The sequence below is a fragment of the Sycon ciliatum genome, chromosome 6 (assembly GCF_964019385.1).
Source record: "Sycon ciliatum chromosome 6, ocSycCili1.1, whole genome shotgun sequence".
Lineage (NCBI taxonomy): Eukaryota > Metazoa > Porifera > Calcarea > Leucosolenida > Sycettidae > Sycon > Sycon ciliatum.
In genome coordinates this window covers 32,482,709-32,510,113 of record NC_088648.1, presented here as the reverse complement: position 1 = coordinate 32,510,113, position 27,405 = coordinate 32,482,709, and the positions used below count along the sequence as shown (strand labels likewise).

General features: G+C 47.4%; 2 protein-coding genes across 7 annotated transcripts in view; one reads left to right on the top strand and one right to left on the bottom strand.

The window, feature by feature from the left end:
* The window catches only part of LOC135819921 (uncharacterized), a 56,275-nt gene extending 40,788 nt beyond the window's left edge, over nucleotides 1-15,487 (bottom strand). For 2 of the 4 annotated variants that reach the window (XM_065333221.1, XM_065333222.1), the window contains exons 1-5: nucleotides 15,039-15,484; nucleotides 5,141-5,246; nucleotides 3,832-3,877; nucleotides 2,793-2,900; nucleotides 2,360-2,515 (exon numbers count right to left, since the gene is read on the bottom strand). In XM_065333221.1, the coding sequence (XP_065189293.1) occupies nucleotides 2,360-2,515; nucleotides 2,793-2,900; nucleotides 3,832-3,877; nucleotides 5,141-5,246; nucleotides 15,039-15,129 (507 nt within the window). In that variant the 5' untranslated portion in view covers nucleotides 15,130-15,484. Of the gene's footprint in view, nucleotides 1-2,359; nucleotides 2,516-2,792; nucleotides 2,901-3,831; nucleotides 3,878-5,140; nucleotides 5,247-15,038 lie in introns of all 4 variants that reach the window. The other 2 variants (XM_065333219.1, XM_065333220.1) reach the window with 2 other exon arrangements.
* A 7,959-nt stretch (nucleotides 15,488-23,446) lies between these two features.
* On the top strand, nucleotides 23,447-26,958 carry LOC135819920 (uncharacterized). Of its 3 annotated transcripts, XM_065333216.1 has the most exons (6): nucleotides 23,447-23,513; nucleotides 23,775-24,311; nucleotides 24,496-24,798; nucleotides 24,994-25,641; nucleotides 25,720-25,944; nucleotides 26,094-26,958. In XM_065333216.1, the coding sequence occupies exons 1-6, from the start codon at nucleotides 23,451-23,453 to the stop codon at nucleotides 26,880-26,882; spliced, it is 2,565 nt and encodes an 854-aa protein (XP_065189288.1). In that variant the 5' UTR covers nucleotides 23,447-23,450; the 3' UTR covers nucleotides 26,883-26,958. The 3 variants fall into 3 exon arrangements, with proteins under 3 accessions (XP_065189288.1, XP_065189290.1, XP_065189289.1); XM_065333218.1 differs by lacking the exon at nucleotides 25,720-25,944; XM_065333217.1 differs by lacking the exon at nucleotides 23,447-23,513 and having other exon boundaries at nucleotides 23,585-24,311.
* The last annotated feature ends 447 nt before the right edge of the window (nucleotides 26,959-27,405 follow it).

The following is a 27,405-nucleotide window of genomic DNA, read 5'->3' as shown; positions in this document are numbered from 1 at the left end:
TCTCCATGTTCCGTGCAGAGCGTTGTCAGGCTCGGTCATGCACTGTGCACCCAGTCGGAAAGCTGGTGGCTTCCGGTTTGGTGGGAGGTGTGAACTTCATGTAGGATTCTCGTTTCGGATCCAGGTTGAATTTTTTTGTGAGCGTATGGTTTTGTAATAATTGTGTTTCGGCATGTGGGTCTCTCTAGTTCGTTTGGGTGGGCGTCTGATCATGGTGAGCCACGGTCTGCCTGGTGGTCTGCAGGGATCCTGTGTTTTGTTGTATCGGTTTGCCTTGCGGGTGTTATGGTTTCCGCGTGTTGCTGGTTGGCCCTTGCGCGCCCCAGTCGGTCCCTGACAGTTTTTTTTCTTCGGTTTTTTGGTTTTGCGAAGCGGATGTAGTTCCGTGTTTTTCAGGTTCAATCCCTGTGGTTTTTTCAGGTTCAATCCCTGCGGTTTTTTTCAGGTTAGAGACCTGTGGGTTTTCAGGGTAGCGCCCTGTGGTTTTTCTTCATTATCTTTTGCGTATTGGTAACCGATTTGTTTGTGTGTCCTCAATGGTGTCCTCACTGATTAATTGCTCCTGTTTCAGTCGACGTGTTCTTCCTGGCTGTTCTTGCCTTCCTTCGTGTGCTTTTCTGATTTTTGGTGATGGCTGAGATGTTTGCGTCAGTCCTTCTCTCTTTCTGTGTGTGTCCTGTGATTCTCGGAGTTTCTGTAGCGCCATCGGTTTTCGGACAGCCGGCCAGTGTGCGTCCTGCTGCCCCAGTCTTCTTCTCGGTGGGTGCGTGCTGTCGGTCTCGCCGCTCTTGGCAGCGTCGCTGGGTCCGCCGGCTTAACCCTGTTTCCTCATGCATTATGTACTTTTTGTTTGTCTTGACTGTTGAGTGGGTGGCGTACTAGGTTGGTGCTGTTCAAATAATCAAGATCCAAAGGGACAACTACAGGTCGAGCAGCTCGCCAGCCGGGGTCCTCTGCAAAATCTGTTGCTTGCAGGTTCCGTTTGATTGATGCACAGTTTTGCGGGGCTCCCGACTGGTGTTAACCCTCCTGGCCTACTCGTCATGCGTTCAACAGTTGTGGCCACACTTCTTTTCTGTTTTATTGTCGCCTGTTTATGTTGCTCCACATTTCATTTATCCTGTCTTTCTGTCTTCTTCTCCGGTCTGTCTTCTTCTGTTTTTTTTAAATATATATACACTTCCATCCACAGGAGCGGATGTCTTTTTTTGGTGGGGGAGTGTTGTACATGTGGCTGCGCTTGTGTCTCTTCGTAGTACATGCGGTTGCACGTGTAGCTCTTTGTCGTACATGTGGCTGCTTTTGTGTCTCTTTGTTGTACATGCTGCTGAGTCGTGGTACATGCTGCTGCGCTGTTTTCGACTCCTGCGTACATGCGGCTGCACCGTCTTCTGTCCCCGTTGGTACACACTTGCTCGTCTTGTCCCCGTTGTACGCCTTCACTATAATATATTCTGTTGTCTCGTCTTGTCTCAGTGTCAGTCGTCCGACGTCCGTTGTCAGTGTTAGTTGTCTGATAACCATGAGTTCTCCATCGCCTACTGAAGCAAAGTAGAAGAAAAAACTCTCTAACAATTTGTACTGGCTCTTTGTTGTGTGGCGTGGCGAGGGGCGTAGAGGCAGTTCGTTCACGGTTCTCAAACCCGTGACGACACACACACACACACACAATATATATTATACAAACATACATACATCAATTTGTCCAAAAGTTTCTTACAGACAGAAATGCAATCAGACTGACAATGAAAACAAGCCGTGGGTTCTTTACAATCCACAGTCCAAAGTTAGTTAGCACTAGTACAACTATCCCTGTCTTCTCACGACGATACAGGCAGAAGAAGAAATAAGCCTGCAGAAAAGAGAGAAGTTAAGCTGAACGGAAGTTTCGACGTGACGCAAAAGTTTCGCTCGCGTTACTTTCGCACGCGCGTTGGAAAACAATGCAAGAGAGCTGCGTCCCCACGTCAAAATTCGGCGTTTTACGGCAGTCGATGGCCAATTTGACTTGAAATTGTGCGTCACGTCAAAAATAACGTGCTGCTGTATAACCTCACTAATGAATGTAAAACAGCGTGTACATGTTAGTGATACGCGGAGCAGTAGCCACTGTACTGCAAAACGGCTAATTTTAGCGCAGGCGATATTTTAGCGATTTTAGAGAAAAGAGTGTTTATGCTAAAGGTTCGCTGCGGCAATCGACATTTCGCATGCACAGTCCAGTACTAGCCAACTCTGAAACTCGGATCGCCAACAAAATATTTCATCGCAAATTGGTCCTGATTTAGGAAACGCTGAAAGTGATACACTGAGTACATCGCTATCCTGCATACGGGTGTGAGCGCTAACAAAGGCTTACCGATCTTATCTGACAGTTGGAAACGTTGGTGAATGTTGACACTGTGCCACAGGTCACCAGATAGTTTTTACCATTGGAGTCTGCAACCGGTTGAATCAAAGACACCCAGTTCTCACACACAGGCCGCAGCCATGGCAGGCACACCGTCACACCCGACTGTATGCAACAAAAAAACAACAACAAAAACAAACGCCAGGGCATGTGCACACATGAAGCAAGAACATCTGCCGAGTTGGAACCGGAAGCCCGCATGCATGTGCTCACACACGAGCCAGTGCATCTGCATACATACAGACATACATAGGCAACCACCGACTACCATCATCACCAGCACCATCACCATCACCAGCACCATCACCACAACCAGCACAACCACCACCAACTTGTCTATATACGGCAAGGATGAACTTGTCAAAGGGAAAGCATGTCTTACAGGTGCAGAGCAGAAAGATGCCGTTTCAGAGCCAGGAGTGGCAGTCTGAACACAGCGATCACATGCTGCTAAACAGCGATCACGTCGATCGGAATCTGCCAGTGACACCTGAGCGAGAAAGAGAGAGAGAAGCAGAGACAGAGAGGGGGAGAGGCAAAGAGAGTTTGTGTGTGTATGTGTATGTGTGTGTGTGTGTGTGCGTGTGTGTGTGCGTGTGTGTGTGCGTGTGTGTGTGTGTGTGTGTGTGTGTGTGTGTGTGTGTGTGTGTGTGTGTGTGCGTGTGCGTGTGTACATGTGTACTGTGTGCGTGCCTGTGAGTGCCCCAAAATAAGGTCACAAAACCAGCGGTATCAAACATTCGATGCGAAAGGACTTTCCAGTCAATTCCAATACATGTATGGCCAGATTTGCTGGACTTCTCGCGCCATCTGGATGGCAGTCGCGAGTCAGTCCAGGGATGAATTTATTGTCATATTTTTGCATAGCAGTTTCTGCTATACAAATTCACAATTGTATAGCAGTCTTTGAGTTTGATTAGCATTTTTCTTTGAAGGTTGGGTGTTTACACATTGTCCTTCGTGAGAGTGATGCCTGAAAGCCCATTTGGAAAAAAAACCCGATTGAATGTTACATATGCCTGCAGACTGAGAGTGCCTGTACCACATACGCTGCACTGTATGCATGTTACTTGACAGCCCACGCTACGCATAGATAGTCTGTATGTATTGCAGTTTTCTGCGAGTTACGGTGGCTTTGAGTAGCAGTAGATCGATTTTGCATCGCAAACTGCGATGCGATACAGGATAAATTCATCCCTGCAGTCAATTGAGAATTCAAATTGACAGGAAAAGCACGAGCTCCCACGTAGGGAGCGACACACCCCAATGAACCCGCCTGGAGATTCAGAAGAAGCACGAAAAGGAAGTGTCTAGCCTTAAGCGTGAGTGTTCTGTCGTTGGGTCGCTGAATAGTTTGGCTGTGCTAGCAGTGACAAAGATGAACAAGGAAAGAGGAAAAGGAAGACAAACAGCGACTGTACCTGTTCATTGATGTTAGCCTGTTTGTCCAGTGACATCAGTAAATTACTAACAATAGAGTAACAAACAGACACACACACACACACACACACACACACACACACACACACACACACACACACACACACACATATGTAAACACAAACGCGCAGATATACACAAGCTTGCACATTTGCACACGCACATGCGCGTGCACACGCACACATATGCATGCAAGCACACACACACACGCGCGCATTTACTTTTTAAACGTAAATGAGTCACGTGGAAAGGGAGGAGGTGAGTGGGTGAAACACGGAAATCTGACGAACACAAATTGTGATGAGACAGAGAATGGGGCAAAACAGAAAAGAAGTGCTTTGGTATGCACGGCCAAGAAATCGGCAACTTTGTTTGTACCATCTTGTTTCGGCTGCCGTGACGTACTGCACACGTGACCACAGTGAACAAGCTGACGTGCGTCACTCGCGAGCAGGCATGCAGCGAGAGAGTGCGAGTATGCAGTGAGAGAGAGAGAGAGAGAGAGAGAGAGAGAGAGAGAGAGAGAGAGAGAGAGAGAGAGAGAGAGAGAGAGAGAGAGAGAGAGAGAGAGAGAGAGAGAGAGAGAGAGAGAGAGAGAGAGAGAGAGAGAGAGAGAGAGAGAGAGAGAGAGAGAGAGAGAGAGAGAGAGAGAGAGAGAGAGAGAGAGAGAGAGAGAGAGAGAGAGAACAAATGCAGGTCATTGACGTAGCATAACAGTTGACATAACAGCTGACATAACAGCTGTAACGCGAAGCACTGTGCACCCGTTAACCTGCATTATTATCATAACTACGCATACCGTAATGTCGCATGCATTAGCCGGGGCTTATATGCCTATAAGCCGGTGATGGAGTCAGGCTTGTACACAAGACAGGCTTATACACGAGACAGGCTTATATGACAAGCACCACTCAATGACCAGGCTTGTATGCGCAAACTGCTGACTTGCTGGTGTTGATTTCCGCATCTTCCCACGTTTTCCGCGTGTGCAAGTGTACGGTACCATGCAAACATGAACATGTAAAAGGCGCGCTCACCAGTCTTGCGTAGTAGCCCGGCTTACGCACGCGACACGTGGCGCGTCTCGTGTACTGGCCCGGCTTATGCATGCGACAGGCTTGTACGCGAAAAGCTGTTGCAGATTTCATGCTTCTACACGAGACAGGCTTATGCACAAATCCGGCTTATGCACGCGACATTACGGTAGTATAACACAGTCACAGACACACACTCACAACTACATTGACAGCCACAACCACAACCAATCATATTACATGTACAAGTACATACGTTCCGCCGGCGAATAGCGTTTCCGTCGCCGTGTCATAATGAAGTTTGGAGAAGTTGAAATTCGGCCCGTGACAAGTCAGTCGCTGTATTCTCGGACTCACAGAGTCTGGTGGACAGACACACGAGAAGTGAACAAAACAAGGGACACATCATTCTTGATTTAATTCAAACTCAACCTCCATGCATGCATGTGCACACACACACACACACACACACACACACACACACACACGCACGCACGGACACACACACACACACACACACGCACACGCACATCAACGCAAGCCCAGAGTTAACAGGTCTGGGGCTGCACAGCACCCGGCACCAGTGCACAGCCCGCTGTGTTTGCAGGTCTGACGCTCGAATGGCACCTGGTGTGCGAGTGTACGAGTGTGCGAGTGTGTGAGTGTGTGTGTGTGTGTGTGTGTGTGTGTGTGTGTGTGTGTGTGTGTGTGTGTGTGTGTGTGTGTGTGTTTGTGTGCGGGCGTGCGTGCGGGCATGTGCGTGTGCTGCACTGCAGCTTCCAGTGGGATAAGCGCGATCACACCGCAGATGTCCGCCTTGCGGTGTGCTGTACCCTTTGCATAAGACCGAGAGGGCATGCATAAGGTAACATCTGTACTGTGCAATGCACACAGTCATGTGATTCATAGCATAACCTCATTGCATCATATTCCGTTCCAGGACTACGAGGTGCGGGATGGGAATGGCTGACGTGATAAATCAACCACCAGACGTCATCAAACCACTTCCTTCCCGTAGTGTCACGTGTCCTGCTGCTCTCTAGGGCATCTGTGTTCGTATGTGTGTTTGTGTGTTCGTGTGTTTGTGCGCATGTGCTCGTGTGTGTGTGTGTTTGTGTGTACGTGTTCGTGTGTTTGTGTTTCAGTGTGTCAGTGTGCTCATGCATAACAAATAAAAAATAGATCAGAATGGGGAAAGGTGAGGTACACTATTGATGGAGATGTTGTGGGAATGCAGAAACAGGAAAACGAACACGAACTCTGTAATTCCTACGTATGCAACTACATTGTCAAATTCACTGCCTCGAGTCGTGTAACATGCCCGCAATAGAGCGGCCAGCCTCGCAAAGCTGGAACGTGCACAGGACCCAAATGTCGTGCGGATGCGTTCCCGCGACCGCATGTCAGGTGTCACTTGTTAGGCTTCCTGTGCAGCAGAGAACACGTCTGGTGTGACTTCCTCTGGCCCACCGACACATTCAGCACATGCTTCGGTGACCACTGGATCACGCTACGCAACACATGTACAAGCTACAGCAGAACTCTGCGCTAATTATATGCAGCGTACGCACTAAGCCAGTGGGAAGTCCGGGAGGAATGCCTGGAAGTCAGCTGGCTAGCCACGCATGGACGATTCCAGCCACATGTACTGAAGGCAGGCTGCTGTTGGATATGTATTTATAGAAGCGTGCGTGATGCACACACAAGGAAAAGGATCTGCACAAATACCTTCTTTTTTTTTTTTTAATGTGAGCCATACCGTCCTGTTCCTTTTAAAAGCATTGATATGATCGCCGCACTGCCACATGTACTGTAGTGAAGCCCCTTGCATTCACTGTGCATGATCCCAATCCATGATCTATATTAGCCCAGACCTGAGGGACTGCCGGCACATAGATTTGCACATCTGCCCCAGCTGCTACGCCTGTGGAACAGAGCAGCACATTTCGGACCAAATGTCCCGTGGGAATAGCTATTCCATTTCCATTGATTGCTCTTTAGGCATGGCCAGCACAACAGTGCTAGCCTCTTGTCGCACGCCTAGGAAGTGTGGCCAAGAGAGACAGTCTCAGGCCTAGGAAGTGTGGCCATAAGAGATTGCCGCACGCCTAGGAAGTGTGGCCATAAGAGAGTGTCTCAAGCCAAGGAAGCGTGGCCAAGAGAGCTCTGGTTTCTGGAACAATCCACTTGCTACAAAATAGCTGCCCTAAAGAGTTCCGTAAAGAGCTCTGGCATTCATGCAGTCAGAAGTCATCACAGGATGGGGGAAAGAATTTAGGCGATTTCCTCAGTACAGGTGAATGGTTTTCTCTTGTGCTGTCAGCAGAGCATAAGTACCCATTCAAATAGGAACAACCCATATAGGCACAGACATGCACACACGCTGGCTCTACTACTAGCACAAGTGTACTCAAATCAAACTGTACGTGTGTTTTCCTTGACTGATTCCCCACAGGCGCCATGCGGCTAAGTAGTGTATGGAGGGAAGAAGGCTTCAATGGAAATGTGCAGCAGAGGTGACGCAGAAGCAGACAGAGATGGAGGGGGAGGGAGAGAGAGAGAGAGAGAGAGAGAGAGAGAGAGAGAGAGAGAGAGAGAGAGAGAGAGAGAGAGAGAGAGAGAGAGAGAGAGAGAGAGAGAGAGACACACACACACACGTACTGTGTGTGTGTGTGGGGGGGGGGGGGGGGGCTGAGAGCCTGCCGGGAGAGACTGTATGCCTTCGGCCAGTGTGTTTTTTTCTCCGAGAACCAAAGAGAGCACAGGGCCCACTGACAATGGACTGAAGAGATCACAAGACTGATCAACATGAAGGCACCAGGACTCGTGAGTGAGATCCTGGCTCAAGTCAAAAGTTGACAGCACATGCCTGCACAACCAGATCCGGGATGCAGTACATAATGACAGTGACAGCATCACTACACAGTGCACAAGAAGAACACGCTAACACAACCAGCCTATTGTCTACAGCTGGAAGAGCCACTACTGCTGCCATCGCTACTTCTCTGAGGACCCATCGCTAGCCAGAGTGCCTCTCTCCAAACCTCTCCAGCTCGGACTTCCAATTCAGAAAGCAGGCACGCGGCAGGGACATGGAAGCAGGTAGCACACACACAAAATGCTCTCCACAGCAACTGGATAGCACGGACACCCCAGTGCCCCCCACACACACACACAGAGGCTACAACTACCAACTGCAGTGGTAGGGACAATTCAATTACAGCTTCATGTACTTCTGAAGTCCACTTTGAACAGAACTAATTACTCACATCAGTACTACACTCTACAGCCAGCATGCACAACAGAACACAGCTAGTACAAGGAGTTGTATACAAGTTGTATAGGCTTAATGGCACGTCACGTCCGCGTTCCTCCTCAAAATATCCCGGATAGGGGACGGAACGGAAATAACCGAACAAGGGCTATGTTGGATGCATTTTGTATGCTGTAAAGCTGTAACTAGCTATTTTCTTCCGAATGGCGGGAATCAGGATAAATGAGGGCCGGGATAAGAGGTCTGACTGCACAACAACAAGTACTGAAATGATGATGGTGATGACATTGGTAACTTTGTGAAGCTCCACAAAGTCAAGGACTCCTGGTGGACATGCCAGGATCCAGTGGTGGGCGGGACAGGACCCTGGCACTCCAGGGGATTGATTCTGCACAGCTGATTTCGTTATCAACTCCACAGAGCTGAGCATTGCACCGGGCGGGCAAGACAGAGCTGCTGGGCCAAAAGAGGAACATTCTCGTCCAAATCACATCCCGCTCAAACCAGTGCTGCCAATTATCATCTACCAGCTCAGGAAGCAAGCCAAGTATAGACATTTTAAAAGTGAATCTGAGACACTGTAGCCACAGGATGTCCAGCCACCAAAGACCACCCCCAGAGCACCAGCATCAACAACTGAACATGAAGTTACCTTGGCCTCTATAAAAGCACAACCAAACCCATTGTCAGCACGATGCTATTTCCACGCACATCTATTAATTTTCTCGTACACCAGTCATAACACATTAGGCAGAATAGCCGATGCAGCACCAAGGTCCAGAATCATAGATCTGCGCTGCTGTAAAACACACTGTTCCCAGCGTAACTTTATTTTCGATTCTCTCCGTAGAGAAAACCAGGCAAGTCGTTTCTGGATTCCACCAAAAGCCAAGGCACTAGAGTATGCACTGTATGCGAAGGGAGATGCTGGTCACTAAAGTATACCTAGACACTCCCACATCTCTGACACAGAAACTGTAGTGTTGACTCTGCACATATGGACAGTCTGCGCCCCCCCCCCCCCCCCCCCCCCCGAGGACTCCACCTTTTCACCAAATCTCTATGTCAGCAGCACGGGCCGTCCACACGCAGAGTGTCTATTACTGTCTTCACAGTGTGCTAGTATTCCGGAGAAGATATACTATTACAGGTTAATACCCTATTACATGTTATTATTTTTATACATGTTCTCGGCGAGTCACTTATGTACCATACGGTCCTATTAAATATCCTATTACACGTGCATTGAACACTTTAATCACGGATCAAACTAGGTTGTGTTAATTGCACTCCCACGCGCGCACTATATTCTCGGCCGACACACAGTGCGCGGTGGTACAACAAATGCTCACACGCAGCCTGACACAAGGCGTCTCGGAAAGACAGCGTACAGTGAGTTTCTCTGTAAAAATCAGAATTTTGACAGGCGGCCTCTTGTTGTAATCGCAATGTGTCAGGAAGCACCTGCTGTTTTCCCGGCGTGAGCACTTGTATGCGTCAAAAGAAAGTGTCCGGTAAAGAGGCAATAACCTGTCGGGGGACTAAACTTATATCACAATAAACAACACATTAGTCCACTGGGATTCAGAACGCTGTACATGTCAAATTAGTAAAATGACATTCAACATGCACTGGACACTAGCAGGGTGAACGTGGATTCCACGACGACAGCAGCACACTGTGAATTTCCAATTTTGAGAGAGAGAGTACGTCTCCCCTGGGTACCTGTACTCCCTCCACCAAACCCATACACAGGTGCGAGTAAGTGCGCAGTACTCCCCAGATCGTGCACAGCTGAAGCCATGGGTGTACACGCATGCATGCATGAATTACTAGTATACTGCAACACGGTCACGAGGCGTTCTGAAGCCGCAGTGAAGGGCAACACAAGTCCGTGTAGGGGAGAGTATACATGCCCATGAGGCTACATGTACCATGCCCATGGCCCATGCATGGGGGAAGGAGAATGACTACATGTATAGCCAGGGGGGGGGGGGGTGAAAGGGAATACTGTAGAGGCAGAAAATTTCGTAGGTCAATAATTTCGTCCAACTCCAAAGAAAAGGAGTTCGTCCATGTATCATAAGAGTGTATAGAAACGCTGGGCAAATCGACATTAGTCCTACGTTTAATTTAGTCCAAAAGCTCCATGGACGAAAAAGACGAAATTAAATTCCAGACGAATATTTCTGCTTATACAGTATTTCGAATGTACATGTACATAATATTATAGCTAGGGGGGGGGGGGGGGGTGAAAGGGAATACTGTAGAGGCAGAAAATTTCGTAGGTCAATAATTTCGTCCAACTCCAAAGAAAAGGAGTTCGTCCATGGATCATAAGAGTGTATAGAAACGCTGGGCAAATCGACATTAGTCCTACGTTTAATTTAGTCCAAAAGCTCCATGGACGAAAAAGACGAAATTAAATTCCAGACGAATATTTCTGCTTATACAGTATTTCGAATGTACATGTACATAATAATATTATAGCTATGGGGGGGGGGGGGGTAACAAGACAGTACCTGTAGGCTGTACGTCAGTCACATCATACTTGACTACTACTACTCCTACTAGTGCTTGTAGTACTAGCTAAACCCTGTGCTGCATCCATGCAGCCTAGTCTTTGGAGAGCAGGTGTACCGAGTCTACGGTCATAGCATCCCCCAGGGGCTGTGGAGTATGGCACTTCAAAGTCTTTACTCCACGCCGGTCAGGGTAACACTTCATCAGACACTACAGGTGGTGTTGCTGATCAGAGCTAACACATCACAGACACTACAATTCCATGGTTGTTGGACATTAGGACACCTTCAGTCTAGGACTTACGAGGGGCGCACACACACACACTTTTTGTTGCATAACATTCCGTTGGCTTTGCGCAATTCACAAGGATTGCAGAAAAAAAAACACATGCATGCAACATTCACTACTGGAGTATGCAGCCAGTGTATGTGAACACAGCTGTGCGTGTATGTGAACACAGCTGTGTGTGCATGTGAACAGATCTGCATGTGTGTGTGTGTGTGTGTGTGTGTGTGTGTGTGTGTGTGTGTGTGTGTGTGTGTGTGTGTGTGTGTGTGTGTGTGTGTGTGTGTGTGTGTGTGTGTGTGTGTGTGTGTCTGTGTATGTGAACACCACAGTGCGTCTGGGTGCATTCATGTGTATGTCGCTAACGAACTGAGCTAAGCCATACAGACATGGACATCACATTCGCTAGTATCGGTACGTTTACAATTGCAGACACACTGACCTCCCCCCTCCCCCCACTCCCAAATTCACCAAATCATTTCTCCACAACAAGTTACATAGATTTCTTCAACAATGTCATGTCACACAAAGCTGGTTGTGTTTCTGTAAGCCAGTGGTGGCAACAGTGGTAAAGGGAATGTGGGAAGGTAGTTTACTTTTTACTTGGAATGTCACACACACACACACACACACACACACACACACACCCAGCATCCCACTGCAGAGCTGTAACACATAGTCATAGGGCAGGCAGGACATAAGCTGCTAACTTTAACAGGGCAGGACTGAGGTGGAACGCAAGGAGTTTTAGGAGGGAAATGAACTAAGAAAACCAGCCTAATTAGGCATTCAAAGTTATACCCCCCCCCCCCCCCCATCACTGCAGTGGAACAAACTGAAACAGGGGTATAGTTGCACACTCATCATTTCCATTACTTAGACAGAGTTGCACACTCACCATGCTACACTGAAACTCATCACAAGTCTGTAGATGTGTGTATGTCATCACTCCATGTACTCAGGCCCCACTCCACCTCCATAGACCATACAGCTTACATGAACATGACCGTACAAGTATCTAGCTGGGCACATACAATGACTATGTACATGTAGGTATAGAGGGGCTCTGTACACCGGTGGTATGACTGTATGGGGATCAACAACTCAGCCAATCAAACTGCTCATGATCCTACTTATCATAATGAGATCAGTGCACTCCAGTTTGCCTTTGCTGTGTCACCATTACCCAAACACCATGCAGCACTGTGTCCTTTACGTCACTACCCACAACTGAACAAGACTGAAGACTGTGAAGAGTCTCTCTAGAAACTAAAAACTAAAATTGACTCAGGGAGCCTCTGTCGCCATGGACTAGCAGTAGTGTGTGTGTGTGTGTGTGTGGTGTGTGTGTGTGTGTGCACTATGCACTCATGTGGGTGGCAAGTGCCATACTGAAGCCAAGAGCACACAACAAGGAGCCTAGCTGATAGTGTACATGTATACAGTGTATGTGTTTGTATGTGTGTGTGTGTGTTTGTATGTGTGTGTGTGTGGGGAGGGGGGGGGGGGGGGGCTCTACAGGACAGGACAGGTGTGTGTGGGGGGGGGGGGGGGCTTGCTCATTCTCTCTGGTTCAAGTTGGGGCTAGCTGCTAGCTGAAGAGCAGGTGTTAGTTCTAGGACACTCTCTCACAGAATAGCAGCAGGCTTAGTTATGGTAGTACATAGTGTGACTAATGAACTGCTTGTGCAAATGGTTTAGCACAACTAAATACTTCTGAAGTTACTTGTACTACATGTACTGCTGCAATGCTGGATTCATTGATTGTGTCACCTTCATGTTATGTCAATATGTGTACACTACAGTAACAAAATCACTATGTACACTCTACACACTACAATACACACACACACACACACACACACACACACACACACACACACACACACACACACACACACACACACACACATGTAGGGCACTGCCTTATCACTCAGTACAAATACTACAATCACAGTTTGTCCACCCTAGGTACTAGTAGTACTAGTACTAGTATACACCCAAGAAAGGCAGCAGATCTGCTGCGCCTGTCACTCCACGGACCACAGTCCACCCACATCAGCTGTCCGGGCCACTTCAGCACTTGCTGTTCACCAAAGTAATTTTTGTTCAGTCAAACCTGGAGAGAAGTGGATGTCAGTAGAGCAGACTTTTCCACCATCACTGACATCAGGTCACACCGCGCTGTATCGCGGTTGGTTCCAGTGTACTAGCTCAGAACTGACATAAGAGCCTAGCCAGAACTGAAGTCAAGATGTTAGTTGTCACGCCAATGTGTTAGCCTGCCACGAGCAGCCGCACGGAAGAAGAACGCATCCACGACGGTACCTATGAACGATTATTTTTACACTATTTTTACAACTGCCCTGCCACAAACCCAAAAACGACATCGCTGCACCACTACACAGAACGTACAAAACTTGGATACGGACGAGTGTATGTGATCTGCGAACACGACATCGATGAATCAAAAACTATGGACAGTTCAGATGAAACCAGTGCAAAGTAGTAGATCTACGTAGTAGTAGACGGATTCCACGCGCCCAGGCAACTTTACAGCACCTGTCAGACATAGGCTAGGAGAAAGGGGCGAAAACTAAGGACAACACCAAACGACAGGACAATGCTGCGCGCCTGCAGTTCAAGGTTCTCAACACAACTCCAGTTCCGTTCGCTTCAACAGTGACCGACTTCAGGGATCAGGGAATGTCTGAGCCTTCTGCCACCGCAGATGTCAAATTTTGGGGCGCGGCGACATGTGCCCACCTGATTTGTTTCGTTCGCGCGCCCAGAAGGACTGTTTGCGCTGCAAAACTACACCCGCGACTGGTTCATCAAACACTCTTCATGATGGGCGCTGATTGTCTAGAATTTTTCACACACGCAGCGTCGATATAGATTGCGGGACAGCAACGGGCGGAAGCAGACTCTAGAGACACCGAGGGAGGACGGCAAAGGACTCCCATCACAGAAGATAAATTTCAGGCCCTCCGATCCGCGCGGTGCTGGCGGTGGGACGGGGGTCCCCATCAATCGCATCATTTTAGAACTCACGCACCAAGTGAAGCGTGACGAGCGATTTACTACAAAAATGTAATCGGCTGCAACATCATGACACAATCATGGAAAAGAAAGCCTCTCCAAATACAGTGTACTCTTGTAAGTAACAGTTACTTTGTGACGGAACCGCGCGGCAACATCACTCATCAGTCGTAACGCATACAAGTCAGTATCAAAGCCCGGGCACTCAAAACGTATTTCGCTGCACACACCGGTACACCCCCAACACGAACCAGAAAACAGACGCACTACAAATTAATTGGAAGGATTTCGATTTCGAACACCATCGTACATGTGAAAGAACAAACGAACGCTAAGAAGAACGACGGCGGAGAGGCAACAAGTGCAGCTATTTACATCCGCGCTTCTGTGAAGTTAGTTGTTCACACTCTGCGACAACGTCGTGCACGGATAACACAAGGAACATTCTCAGATGTCACAAGAGAAGAACAGAGTAAGAGCAGCATTACACCGCATGCGCCGATGCACTGTCACAGTTACGAAACAAATTTGGTGGCGTGTCGTTACAAATGTTGCCGAAAATATCAGGCAACCGGGTAGACAAGTACATCTAGGACGACACAACTGAATACAATCATGTAGCTGTTGCGTGGCACGGAGTGCACTACACGAGAACACACACGAGTTCAGATAGCGCTCTCCTTCCTCACACACAAAGGCTAGAACCGGCATATTTGCTAACCTACGGCCCTCCCGGCCCCAGATCAGCACCTCATCACAAAATCGCGAGAGAGAGAGAGAGAGAGAGAGAGAGAGAGAGAGAGAGAGAGAGAGAGAGAGAGAGAGAGAGAGAGAGAGAGAGAGAGAGAGAGAGAGAGAGAGAGAGAGAGAGAGAGAGAGACGGTGAGTGAATGGGAAGGACACTCAGCTCCTACCAGCCTCTAGTACCGGTATTAAAAAGTTTCTCATAAAGAAAAGAGAAACTATGGTACACTCAGGCACTTCAAAAACTAAATCACAGAATACATCACGGACCTACAAAAAAACTCACCGAGTGTTTGGGTGCAAGTAGGCTCCTGTGCTTGAGCTAAAGCTAGCCAGCAGCCAAGGAGAACACATGCCAGCTTGTGGACCAACTCCATGTCCAGCACCAGGCTCGGCAGAACCTCAGTATCTCTCACTAGTATCGAGCAAAACAGGAAAGCTGTGCTGACCTCCTAACTACTTGTTGGACTAGCTGCATCCGTCGCTGCAATACTGCTCTCCGTAGATCTACTAGCAAGAAAGTACAACTTCGGCACCAGAGCAAAAATTATTTACCCAAAAGTTCCGACGAAGCCCCGTTGCTTTTCCAGTGGGCGTCTGCCAAGCTGGTAAAGTCAAATTTTGGAAAGCACTGCCGAGCAGAGAACCTCAACAACGCCTAGTGGCCTAGCTGGGTGACGAAAATCAATGAAGACTTCAGATCACATAGAGCCGTGAAATCACATGCAGTGTAGTGCCTGCCGACTACATAGTTACAAAACGAAGGAACGCGTGTACGCGAACCCTACACTACAGAGTATAGTATTGTATAGTACAGTACGTAGTACATCGCAGAGAAAATAATGCCTTTTATGACGTCTATTGAAATAATTGCATGCGGCATGCCGTACAACTAGTAGACCCAGGTGCTCGAAGTCCGTACACTTTTACAGTGTGTGTTTGCCGAGCTGAAACTCACACTAGCAATGATCACTTGCCAGAATCCTGCTCATGGATGGAAGGCATCTTGTCCAAGTTTGTTCTGAGGCCAGGCTCGATTGAACCAGGCCATCTTTCGATCCGATCTGTTTCTCTGGAGTTCGCTGATTTTTCATATCAAATTTTGGTGTCGCAGAGGGTACTCTAAGTCCGTACTGATCAGAGGTGACTCGAAATACGCACATATTTCCGCTAATTGCTAACTAGCAATCCCTCGGTTACGACGAAAGCACCGAAGGGATATGTTTGGCATGTGCCTCCACCAGCATTTCTTGCAAAAGCGTAGTTTGTTGCCGAAATGCAAGCTGTTTTAGTCGGCTCAGAGAAGAAGCAGCTGCGCTGTGAAAACCGCGGGAAAACAGTGGTGGAGATGCCAGGAGTGTCAACCGTTCTGCAAGGATTGGTGGTTCTCTGTAAATTCTTCTCCTCTGGCCATTGTCAGCTCTAAGCTGGCTCTTGATGATTGAGTGAAGGTCCGTTTGACGCTGTGTCCGTTCGAAATCGGTCTTGGCAAAGTTGATTTTTGCATGAAATGTAACCCAATTTGTATTTCGTATGGACACTCGAAAACCCACTCGCGTGGTATGGGACTTCTGCTTATCGTAGATCCCTGAAAATTGGTACGCGAGGAGAACATACCACGCTGTCCCCTCCATAAAATATTTGAGTCGAATACAATAACAGAACATGAAATTATGGGCGTACGAACTTAGGATACCATGTACGGACTTCGAGCACCTGGGTCTACAAGTACAAAGACAAAGACAGTGTAGACTCTACCGTGGTGTACCATGGTGTACTGTACTGTACTGAGGTTCTGTACTCGACTCTCGAGTCTACACTCACTGACTCAGCAGTTCAAAGAAGGAAAGACGGCTACGCTCGTAGTCTACCAGGTCTACTTGAAGGGCTGTCATCGTGATCATCATCCCGTGCGCGTGCAGCTGGCTCGGCGCTGCGAAGTGCTAGTTGCCTAGTGTCGGACTCCTAGCCTATTTTTAGAAAGGCTACATCCTGGCCAGGCATCAAGACTAGAGTTCAGGTCATGACCCTGCACCCTTGGCCTTGGTGGGTAGATTATACTCTACGTAAAGTTCTTGTGTAGAGCCTTTTTTTGTGGACACTGCATTTATTCGCACAGCAGAAAAGCAACCAACAGAAAATCACGGAATCATATCTCCCTCCTGTCCTGCGTCTCCAAACTGCTAGAGAGAATAGTGTACGACCGCTTGTACGACCATATCTCCCCTCTTCTTCACCCCGCACAATCTGGCTTCCGTCGTAAGGACAACACATCCCTGCAATTATCCCGCATAATCCAAGACCTCTGCTCCCTAAAAGACCAGCGGCAGGTCTCCTGCATCTGTTTCTTCGACCTCTCCAAGGCCTTCGACACCGTGTGGCACAAGGGCCTGATCGCCAAACTTCGTGCCCATGGTGTCTCCGGCTCCCTACTCGCCTGGATAACTAGCTACCTCTTGGACCGAAATCAGTGCGTCACAGTAAATGGAACCTTATCTGACCCCGAGTCTGTGACATCCGGAGTGCCCCAGGGCTCCATTTTAGGTCCCCTGCTCTTCCTCACATACGTTAATGACCTCCCCTATTCAATTCCCAATATTTCTTTGTTTGCAGATGATACCACTGTCCTTGCTTCCTCCCCATCTCACACCACCCTGTACCCCAAAGTTCAGACCTGTATCAACGACATTGTTCACTGGATGAGCACTTGGTACCTTAAGCCAAATGTGACCAAAACCGAGCTCCTCCTGTTTCCCCCTCCCACAGATCCAGTGCCCATCTTCCACTTTCCCGATGATCCCGGTCACCCTATCTCTGTAGCGCCCCACCATAAACACCTTGGCATTGTCATAGATTCCGCCCTCTCCTGGTCTCACCATGCTGATCATGTGTCGTCCAAAGTATGCCGATCTGTCGGCATAATGTCAAGTCACTTGTCCCATTTGCCCAAAAATTGCCGGATTAATTTTTATAAATCATACATTCTTCCCCTCTTCACGTACGGCTTCCCTGCCTGGTCCACCATTAACAAAACCCACATAGGTAAATTAGAAGTTCTCCATCGCCGTATACTGCGAATCATATTCCGTACTGATCGTTATACCTCAAATCTAGACTTGTATGCTGCTGCATCCACTACCACTCTGCAACATTACCTTGATGCTTCCAAGTGCACCCTGGCGCATTCAATTTTCCTTGACCAGCACCCTGCTCATTTACAGTCCCTTAATTGGTTCAATTCAGGTGGCACCACCCGAAGCTGCGTTCGTCTCCCCCTAGCTAGGTCTACCCTATTCGTAAATTCCCCTTTCTTTTCCTCCTACTCCACGTGGCTCCAACTGCCTCCCAGTGTTAGACAAGCTCCAGATATGCCCAAATTCCGTACCCTCGTCAGACAGCACTTCAGTATCTCCCAGTAAACAAAGTCACAGTCACCACTTCCGCTGCATAGCTCGCTGAGCATCCCATTGCTTTGTAAGTTGCTAATCCCTTCCCACTTTGTGTACGTGCTCTTAATTTTCTTTTTTTCTCTTCTTCCGTGGTTGGTCTCACCCTCTCCTCAATTCAATTGGCTGTCTTGACATGCCACGAGGTGCAGAAATAAATAAATAAATAAATAGCAAACAAAACAAGATCATCGGATAATAAAAGTGTGGTTAGACACGGCTACTCCGTAAGAGTCTCAGTCACGCAACTGACAGTCGTTGACTGCCAGCACAACAGGACTGGCAGCATCCAAAACGACTGCGGTAGGGAGAAGCACGGTGACCACGGAGGCCCATGTTGCAGGATCGAACCAAAGCAAAGGAGACAAGGCCAAGGGAGCGGATCCAGGACATGACGGAGGAGTAGGGTTCATGCCGCTTCTCCGAAACCATGTGGCCAAGACGCTTCAGGAAAGCGTGGGCTACCTTGTCGCACCCACCAGATGCACTGAATACCAGTGGGAGAAAGGAAGCATGCTCCACCTCCCTGGCGCGTTCTTCCCGTTGCTTTTCCAGTGGGAGTCTGCCAAGCTGCACTGGTAAAGTCAAATTTTGGAAAGCACTCATCAAGCACGCTCAGGAGGTCATGATGGCTGAATCTTGCCCGAGCCTGCAGCCCAAGGGCCGTAGCCTAGGCCCGAGGGCTGCAGGCAAGGGCAAGATTCAACCATCATGACAGACAGAGCGTGCTTGATTTGATTTCTTACAGCGCGAAGCAACATATTAGGGAAGGTCAAAGGTCGAAAAATTATTCCCGAGATGACGTCAAACAAACGGTCCTAACATTCCCGAAATGACGTCAAACGGTCCTGAAACTCCCGAAATGACGTCAAACGGTCCTGATGGCCTGATTACGGCCGCGGCGGGAAGATCGCCTATTGGCCATGGCCCCGGCAACGATCACGTGTCATGTAAGAAACGAGATTTGTGGCTGGACGATCGATATCGATCCTCGAAGTGGCCTCGTCTCGAGATCCCTTTACAAAGATTTTACAAGTACGAGTACTGTGACTGCTCTGAAACAAATACGGAAGGATGCACTATATAGTCTAGGCACCGGCGGATTATGCCGGCATAATTATTGGCATAATTTGGAGGTTGAAAATTTGGAGCATAATGAGGCATCCTTTCGGAGGTAGGAGCATAACTACATGGTTGTACCACAATTCCAGTATGTAAGCTACACAATTGTGTACAATGCAACTGATCAGTGCTGGTGGTCCGCATGGTAAAGGGTTCGGAGTAGCCCTTTTCCAAAGATGCTGGCCACTTTTTTCGCAACTTTCCGTTGTTTTGCAAGAAATCGCAACTTTCTTCATTTTCACTAACTACTTCGCAACTTTTCCGAAAAGGTGTGCAGAGAAACGCGCTGGATCGAGACCATCGACTGTGCAAGCTATGGTTATTGTTCTAAATATAAATTTAAAAAATGAGGTATAGTTGATGTTCGGTCATGGTGGAAGGAGAGGTGGAGCTACGGGAGAGATGAGCAGATTTGTCGCAGGGTGAGGGTGACATCGGTTGGACGAGTATGACGATTACGAAGACAGTTGAACATGATAATTTTCAAAGGTAACTCAAACTAATTTGGCAATGAAAAAAATTTTTTACAAAAGAAATCAACTAATGAATAGAAGGAGTCATGTTTTCTCTTTCTATGTTGATCTCTAGCATGCATGGTCATCTTGGTATGGGGATATTCATGTATTTTGTTGTGCTAATGGCCACTTGCAAGTACGAAAAGGCACAATTTTCCGAACTTTGAGGCTCCATAAGTACAACAAAGTGAGTATGTATCCCTGCGTGCCAAAGCATAATAATTATGAGGATTTCGCGAGCATAATGCGAGAATCCATGAAAGCATAATTCCATGATTTCGCGAGCATAATCCGCCGGAGCCTAGGATGCACTCGACTCGTCCGAAAAGGTTATTTCTTACATGACACGTGATCGTTGCCGGGGCCATGGCCAATAGTATTATTGGAAAGGCTTCCTGTCTGAAGCCTTTCCATACTGGTACTCGATGTTCCAGTTTTGTGACACGAGAATGGCACGAGAATTAGTGTACCGCTGAGTGTACCGCTATACACGTGGTCGACACTTAGTCGACACGTTGTTGATACTTTTTGACACGTGACCCCGTCAACGGTCTGCTTTGTGCCAATGCCACTCGGTAAACGCCGATGTCGCGTACGACAAAGACGACTATCCCGTACGCGAAATAGTTGAGAATTGCATGACGTGGACCTGACGGCAAGGACAACTGCGAGGAGGCCCCTTTCGGTACCCCTGACGGGAAGGAGAACTGCAGAAGTCGACGAAGTCGAACGAGGAGGCCCCTTTTCCGTACCCCATACTGCAAAGTGCCATTGATGGATACCTTTTGCACCTGGAACGACCCCTTAAACGCTGTCGCGGCGACTATCCCGTACGCGAAATAGTTGAGAACTGCTGACGTGGACCTTTTGCACCTGGAACGGCCCCGTAAACGCTGTCGTGTCGGCGGAGTGAATGTGCAGGGTACTAGGGTGAAAAGAATTGCTGCAAAGACGTCCCCTCTACTAGGCTCTAGGCCTTTGCCTTTGGAGACATCGTCGGCGAACTGAATGCGCAGGGCGAAAAGAATTGCTGTAAAGACGTCCGCTCTAGGCCTTTGGAGACATCGTGGGAACTCCTTCCGGTACTATACAAACTGCTGACGTGGCCGTGGACATGTACTTGGAGAGTCATGGTGGGACTTCATGTACATGGATACATGGTGGGAATTCCTTCCTGCACCCCCGTACCGCAAAGCCAACGGTGGGGAAGGAGAAGTGCAGACGTGCAGGAAGACGAACGAGGAGGAACCAGGACGAGCGAGCAATGGTGGACCGTAAGTAATAGCTGAATTGTGCATGACAACTTGACATCCATGCGGCACTCACCACTTGCCACTGCATATTTCTTGTCCACTAACAATGTCTCTCCTCTGCCCCCTGTGTGTCCACGGCCCTGTTGCTGAATTGGCCCGATGAATCGAATGTCTTCCGCAACTGGAACGGCCCCGTGAACGCTGTCGCGTCGGCGACTGAACGCGCAGGAGGGAAAATATTGCTGCGAAGACGTCTCCTCTAGACGACGGTAAGGCACCCCATTGATATGTTGCCAGTGTGTGCCAGGGTATCGCGCGATGGTGAATGAGGAATGATGAAGGGTACGGTGGGACTGTAGACCTGTTACCTTCTACTAACACGTTATCAGGTGGAGAGTGTCTTGTACTCACGTTATCAGGTCGAGAGCGTATTGTAGTCACTCTCTCTATTCCTGCACTTCATTACGTTTAAGGTGTACGTATAACTTCTCAAAAAAATGTAATGGTCTACAGTCGTGTCGGAAGGGTACGGTGGGACTGTAGACATGTTAGTAGTAAAGGACGAGCGGGTTCTGTGCCAGGGGGCGCCCGGGTCCCAAAAAATGGGGTATTATTGAAAAATGGGGTACTAATAGTACCCCATTTTTGCGGTGAAAATTATTTTTGGCCCGGTTTTTTTGCGGATAAAATATGGGGGTATTATTGAAAAATATGTATTGGGGTGTTATGCTCTACCCTAAACAATAAGGTAATATGGTGTCATGATTTGGAATTCTGCATGTATCATTAATTTTGATTTTTAGGGGTGGGTGTTATGTCCTGCCCTACATCATAATATTGCATTCCGATGTCTAAAATATTACTATTTCTAATGTCAATGTTATCTCACTTTTTTCCAATTTTATATTAATCAGAACTCATAGTTTTGCAGTATTTTGACTTGTAATTTCAATTTTTCGGATCATTTTCCGGAATTCCGGAATACCGGATTCATCTTGACCTCAGATGCACAGATCATGCATCCATGCATTGACGTCACAGTACATCATTGCAGCACTGATTTCACTGTGAAGTGTGGAACATGGGTCAATGCGCGATAAAAGGATGAACGTGATTTCAGCGGGAAGTGCGCTAATTGGTCACATGTTTTCAGCGGGAAGTGCGGTAAGTGGTTAATTGTTTCCAGCGGGAGATGAGTGGATTGGTTAATTGAAAAACAACCAGTTATTCCGAATTCAACTATTACGAAAACCCTATAAAAATAGGTCCTCGGTACCTTGTCAAGCCATTGTGTGGTTGTCCACCACCACCCCTGCTCAGGATGGAACCCCTTCGGAAGAAACCTCGTCAGTCTTTTGATGTAGTGAGATCATCTGATCTGTTGCAATTCTTTAGTTATTGTCCTGATCAAGAGTTTGCAGATGTACTAAAGTTTTTCTCTCATGTTCTACCGTCGCTGGAGCTGCTTCTTGAAGAGAATATTGAGCAATGGGGTCAGTACAAGTGTTCTTTGGTAGTTCAGGTGGTGATGCAGAAGCTGAATCCTGCTACAGGACAAATGGTTTCCAACACATTCTTCTTCCGATCGAGTACAACGCTGGTGCTCAACACCATGGAGCTGAGGGACCTTCTCAGTACGATGATTGCTCAGATCAACGCTCGTCTTGATGATTTCGTTCGTCATGGATCAGGTTGGGTAGTTGAACGGATTTCCTGTTTACACATCGAAATGTCACGCTATTGTGTACTTGGAGGAAGTTCGTACATCCCCTTGCCACCGGAGTTGAAGTCGAAGAAGGCCATTGTTAACGTGCAGAACACTGACAACAAGTGTTTACTGTAAGTATAGCAGTGGGGTTTCAGTGTTGTGTTATGGTGTATGGATTGAACTGTATGTTCTGTCCATGTCTTATGTCATCCGTACTTTAGATGGTCAATACTGGCTGCTAAATTTTCGGCAGACAAGTCTCATCCATATCGTCAATCGTCGTACGCAGAACATGCGGATACTGTGGATGTGAGCGGCATCGAGTTTCCAGCAAAACTGGAAGACATACCAGTCATCGAAAGACTGAACGACGGTCTTTACATCAACGTCTTCGGATATGAAGAGAAAGTCATATATCCGTTAAGAATTTCTCACCAACCGCAGACCGCCATCAATGTATTGCTCATCCAAGACGAACGCAATGACGTGGAGGTGCAGCACTGGGTGTGGATAAAGTCATTCAGTCGTCTTGTTGCTACTGGAGCACGTCGAGCACATTTCGTCTGCTTCAGATGTCTCTCAACACACGTCACGGAGAAGGCTTTGAATAATCATATGATGTACTGCAGTGAACATCCTGAAGCCACGGTGGAGATGCCAAAGGCTGGCGATAGAGTGATGTTCAGGAATGTGAACAAGCAGCTTCAAGCCCCATTTGTAAGTAGAACACTTAATCAAGGTGAACACACTGTGGTCTGTTTTTTTTTCTTTTTTTTTCTTTTCTTTCCTGCACATGTTTCTTGACTCTGATTGTTCACCTTTCTGCTGTTTTACTCGGTGTTGTCTCTGCAGCTATTCCTAATTCTCTATCTGTCTTTTCCGCTGTTTTACTCGGTGTTGTCCCTGCTGCTATTCCTACTTCTCTCTCTCTCTCTCTCTCTCTCTCTCTCTCTCTCTCTCTCTCTCTCTCAAATGCAGGTGATCTATGCCGATTGTGAGGCCTTCATAGAACCTCTGTCCGCTGTCAAGAAAATCGGTCATTCGACATTCCAAAAGAACAAGCATGTAGCCTGTTCCTGTTCGTACATTGTAGTACGATCTGATGGCGTCGTCACGAACCGTTTCTTCTACCGTGGAGAAGATTCTATGTTCTGTTTTCTGCTGTCACTTGAGCAAGAGGAGGAGATTATCCGTGATGAGCTTCTAGCATGTAATGCTGGTCAAATGATCATTTCAGAAAGTCAGCAACGTGAATTTGAAACGGTAGTCTCCTGTTGGATCTGTGGTGAAGCGTTGGGTAGCGATCGTGTACGTGACCACTGTCACATCACCGGTGCTTACCGTGGTGCAGCACACAACCATTGTAACCTGAACATGCGGATTGAGCCGTTCAAGATCAAGATTCCTGTGATCTTTCATAACTTGAAGGGATACGATTCTCATCACATCATATCTGCCATTGGGAGAACGTCCACTGATGAGATTACGTATGTGAACGAGAAAGGACAAGAACGGGTACGTTACATATGCGTGGTGTGTGTGTGTGTGTGTGTGTGTGTGTGCGTGTGCGTGGATCATGATGTTTTTCTAAGAAGGAAGATCATTACTATGTTGGTACTCATATTCACGTTTATATGATTGATATTCATCTTTACAGCTGCACCTTAAAACTGTGTCTCCTCTTTTTCTTTCTTCTCAGACCAAGCGTCTCGGTGCTATCAAAGTGATTCCCATCAACAGTGAAAAATATGTCACATTCGGATGGAGACAGTTCCAGTTCATCGACAGCCTGGCATTCTTGAACACCTCCCTAGACCGGTTGGTTTCGGCTACACCACCAGATGCATTCGCCCTTCTATCCGCACGATTTCCAGACGAGGATGAACGCAAACTGTTGACACGAAAGGGTGTCTACCCGTATGAATATATGGGGTCGTACGACCAATTCGAAGAAACGCGTCTACCACCCAAGGATGCATTCCACTCAACGCTAACGAACACGGTGAGTAGTGTGACAGATATAGTAGATCTTTCTCTCTTTCTTTTTTCACCATCTTACTTCGAAGTACTAAAATAAGACAAAATGTGTTTGAACGCTTCCTGCAGCTTCATACTAAATAATTGATTGTGTGGGCGAACTACTAAAGTAAGTTCGTTGATTTGTTTTTCTTTTTGGTGTACATTTTCTATTCCCTAGGGTATCAGTGATGAAGACTATGCCTATGCGCAAACAGTATGGACTGCGTTTGACTGTGAAGATCTAGGAGACTATCACGACCTCTACCTGGAGACTGATGTGCTGCTGTTGGCTGACGTTTTCGAAAACTTCAGAAGAACTGCTCACGCAACCTATGGATTGGATCCCGCTAATTACCTCACCTTACCGGGATTTGCCTGGGATTCGCTGCTGAAAATGACGAAGGTGTCCCTTCATCTCATTTCCGACATTGACATGTTCAACTTCATTGAGCATGGCAAAAGAGGTGGCATAAGCATGGTGTCCGCTAGACACGCCACCGCCAACAACAGATATCTATCGGAGTACAATCCAGACGAGCCGTCAAGCTTCATCCAATATTTAGATGCGAACAATCTATATGGATGGGCCATGTCTCAACCCTTGCCCGTGTCGGACTTCTGCTTTGAAGCAGTGACGGATGATCTTCTGGAGACGGTACTCGATCATCCAATGGACTCTTCGACGGGATACATGGTGGAGTGCGATTTAAGGATTCCAGATGGTGTGCATGACATGATGAATGACTATCCGTTGGCTCCTGAGAAGATGAAGGTGACACGAGATATGCTTTCTCCATATCAGACCCACATGGCAGAGAAACTAATGGTAAGTCATGGTCTATCTGGTGGATATGCTTGTATTAATCTTCTAAGGTTTGTGTATATCTATACTGTACTCTTGTAGGTGACCGGTTTGGAAGCGAAGAAACTGGTACCAAATCTACTGGTGAAAGAGCACTATGTTCTGCACTACAGAAACTTGCAGCAGTATGTGTCCTTGGGTGTGGAGATTACAGATGTGCATCGTGTGCTCTCCTTCACACAACACCCATGGATGAAGCCATACATCGACACTAATACTGACCTGAGAAAGCTATCAACTTCTGATTTCGAGAAAGACTTCTATAAGGTGGGTACTCCACATCATGTGTGTGTGTGTGTGTATTTAGCGATAGTGTGGGATCTAGTATGTACTGGAAGTGTGAATGACCTGAAGATAACAGTTTTCTTATTGTTGTTTTTCTTGGCTTTTTTTTTTTGTATGCCTGTTTATCGTAGTTGATGAACAATGCTGTATATGGCAAGACCATGGAAAACGTTCGAAACAGAGTAAACATCAAGCTCATTCGTGAACAGGATGAAAAACCACGTCTCCAGAAAAGCATCAACAAACCTTCGTACATCCGCAGTGTAGCCTTTGAGAACGATCTGATAGCAATCGAGTTTGCCAAGACAAAGGTGACTCTCAATAAACCCATTTATGTGGGTACAGCCATCCTCGATCTGTCGAAGCACTTGATGTATTCCTTTTACTATGAAGTTCTCCTACCCCGCTATGGACAAAATGTACGTTTGCTCTACACTGATACTGATAGTCTGATCGTACATATTCAAACGGATGATCTGTACACCGATATGTCAAACAACATAACAGCCTATGACACATCCAACTATTCACCATCCCACCACCTGTACAGCACGGTCAACAAGAAGGTGGTAGGGAAGTTCAAGGACGAACTAGGTGGCAAACCCATCAAGGAGTTCATTGGTTTGCGGAGCAAGATGTACGCATACCGCTGTGAAGACAACGACGACAATGGCAAGCGTGCCAAAGGTGTGCAGAGAAGCGTGTTGAAAAACACCATAACCGTCGATGATTATCGAACATGTCTCGTCGAGGAGTCTCAGCTGAAGAGAACAATGAATGTTCTTCGAAGTCGACGACATTGCATTCACGGAGAGGAGCTACACAAGATTGCCCTCTGTGGATTCGACAGTAAGCGTTACATTCTGGAGGATGGTATCAACACCCTGGCATTCGGACACAAGGATATTCCAAAGCACTGAGGGATTTCCACACATACTAGAGCATATGTCATATCTTCTCATGAAATACATTGTAAATACTATGCGATTCATAATATTCACATTAATCCAAAGCATGAGCTACATTGTACATATGAAATGCTAATACTTTTTGAGATCATTCGCATCCTTCTTTGTTAACCAGGTATGGAATTTTTCGTCTTGATAACCCTTCCATTTGACGAGCCGACTGTTCTTGTTGTATTTCAACACCTTATCGAATCTCAATCCTGTGTGTCTGGCATGTTGTAGCTCAGCTCCATAGAACTGTCCTTGAATGACTTCTCCCATCAGGTCTTGAACACGATAGGTGTGGGGTACAGTGGGTAGGACATCGTTTACCACGAACACTTCCTCTGTCCAGTTGGGCGTGTACCCTTTCTCGAAATGACGTTTAGCCACAGCCAAACGCACATCATCACCCACTTTGAATTTAGCTGGTGATTGCTTCGAGTGTACGTCTGCATCTTTTGGTTTTCCATCAAGAGAAGCTTTCGTGGGACTC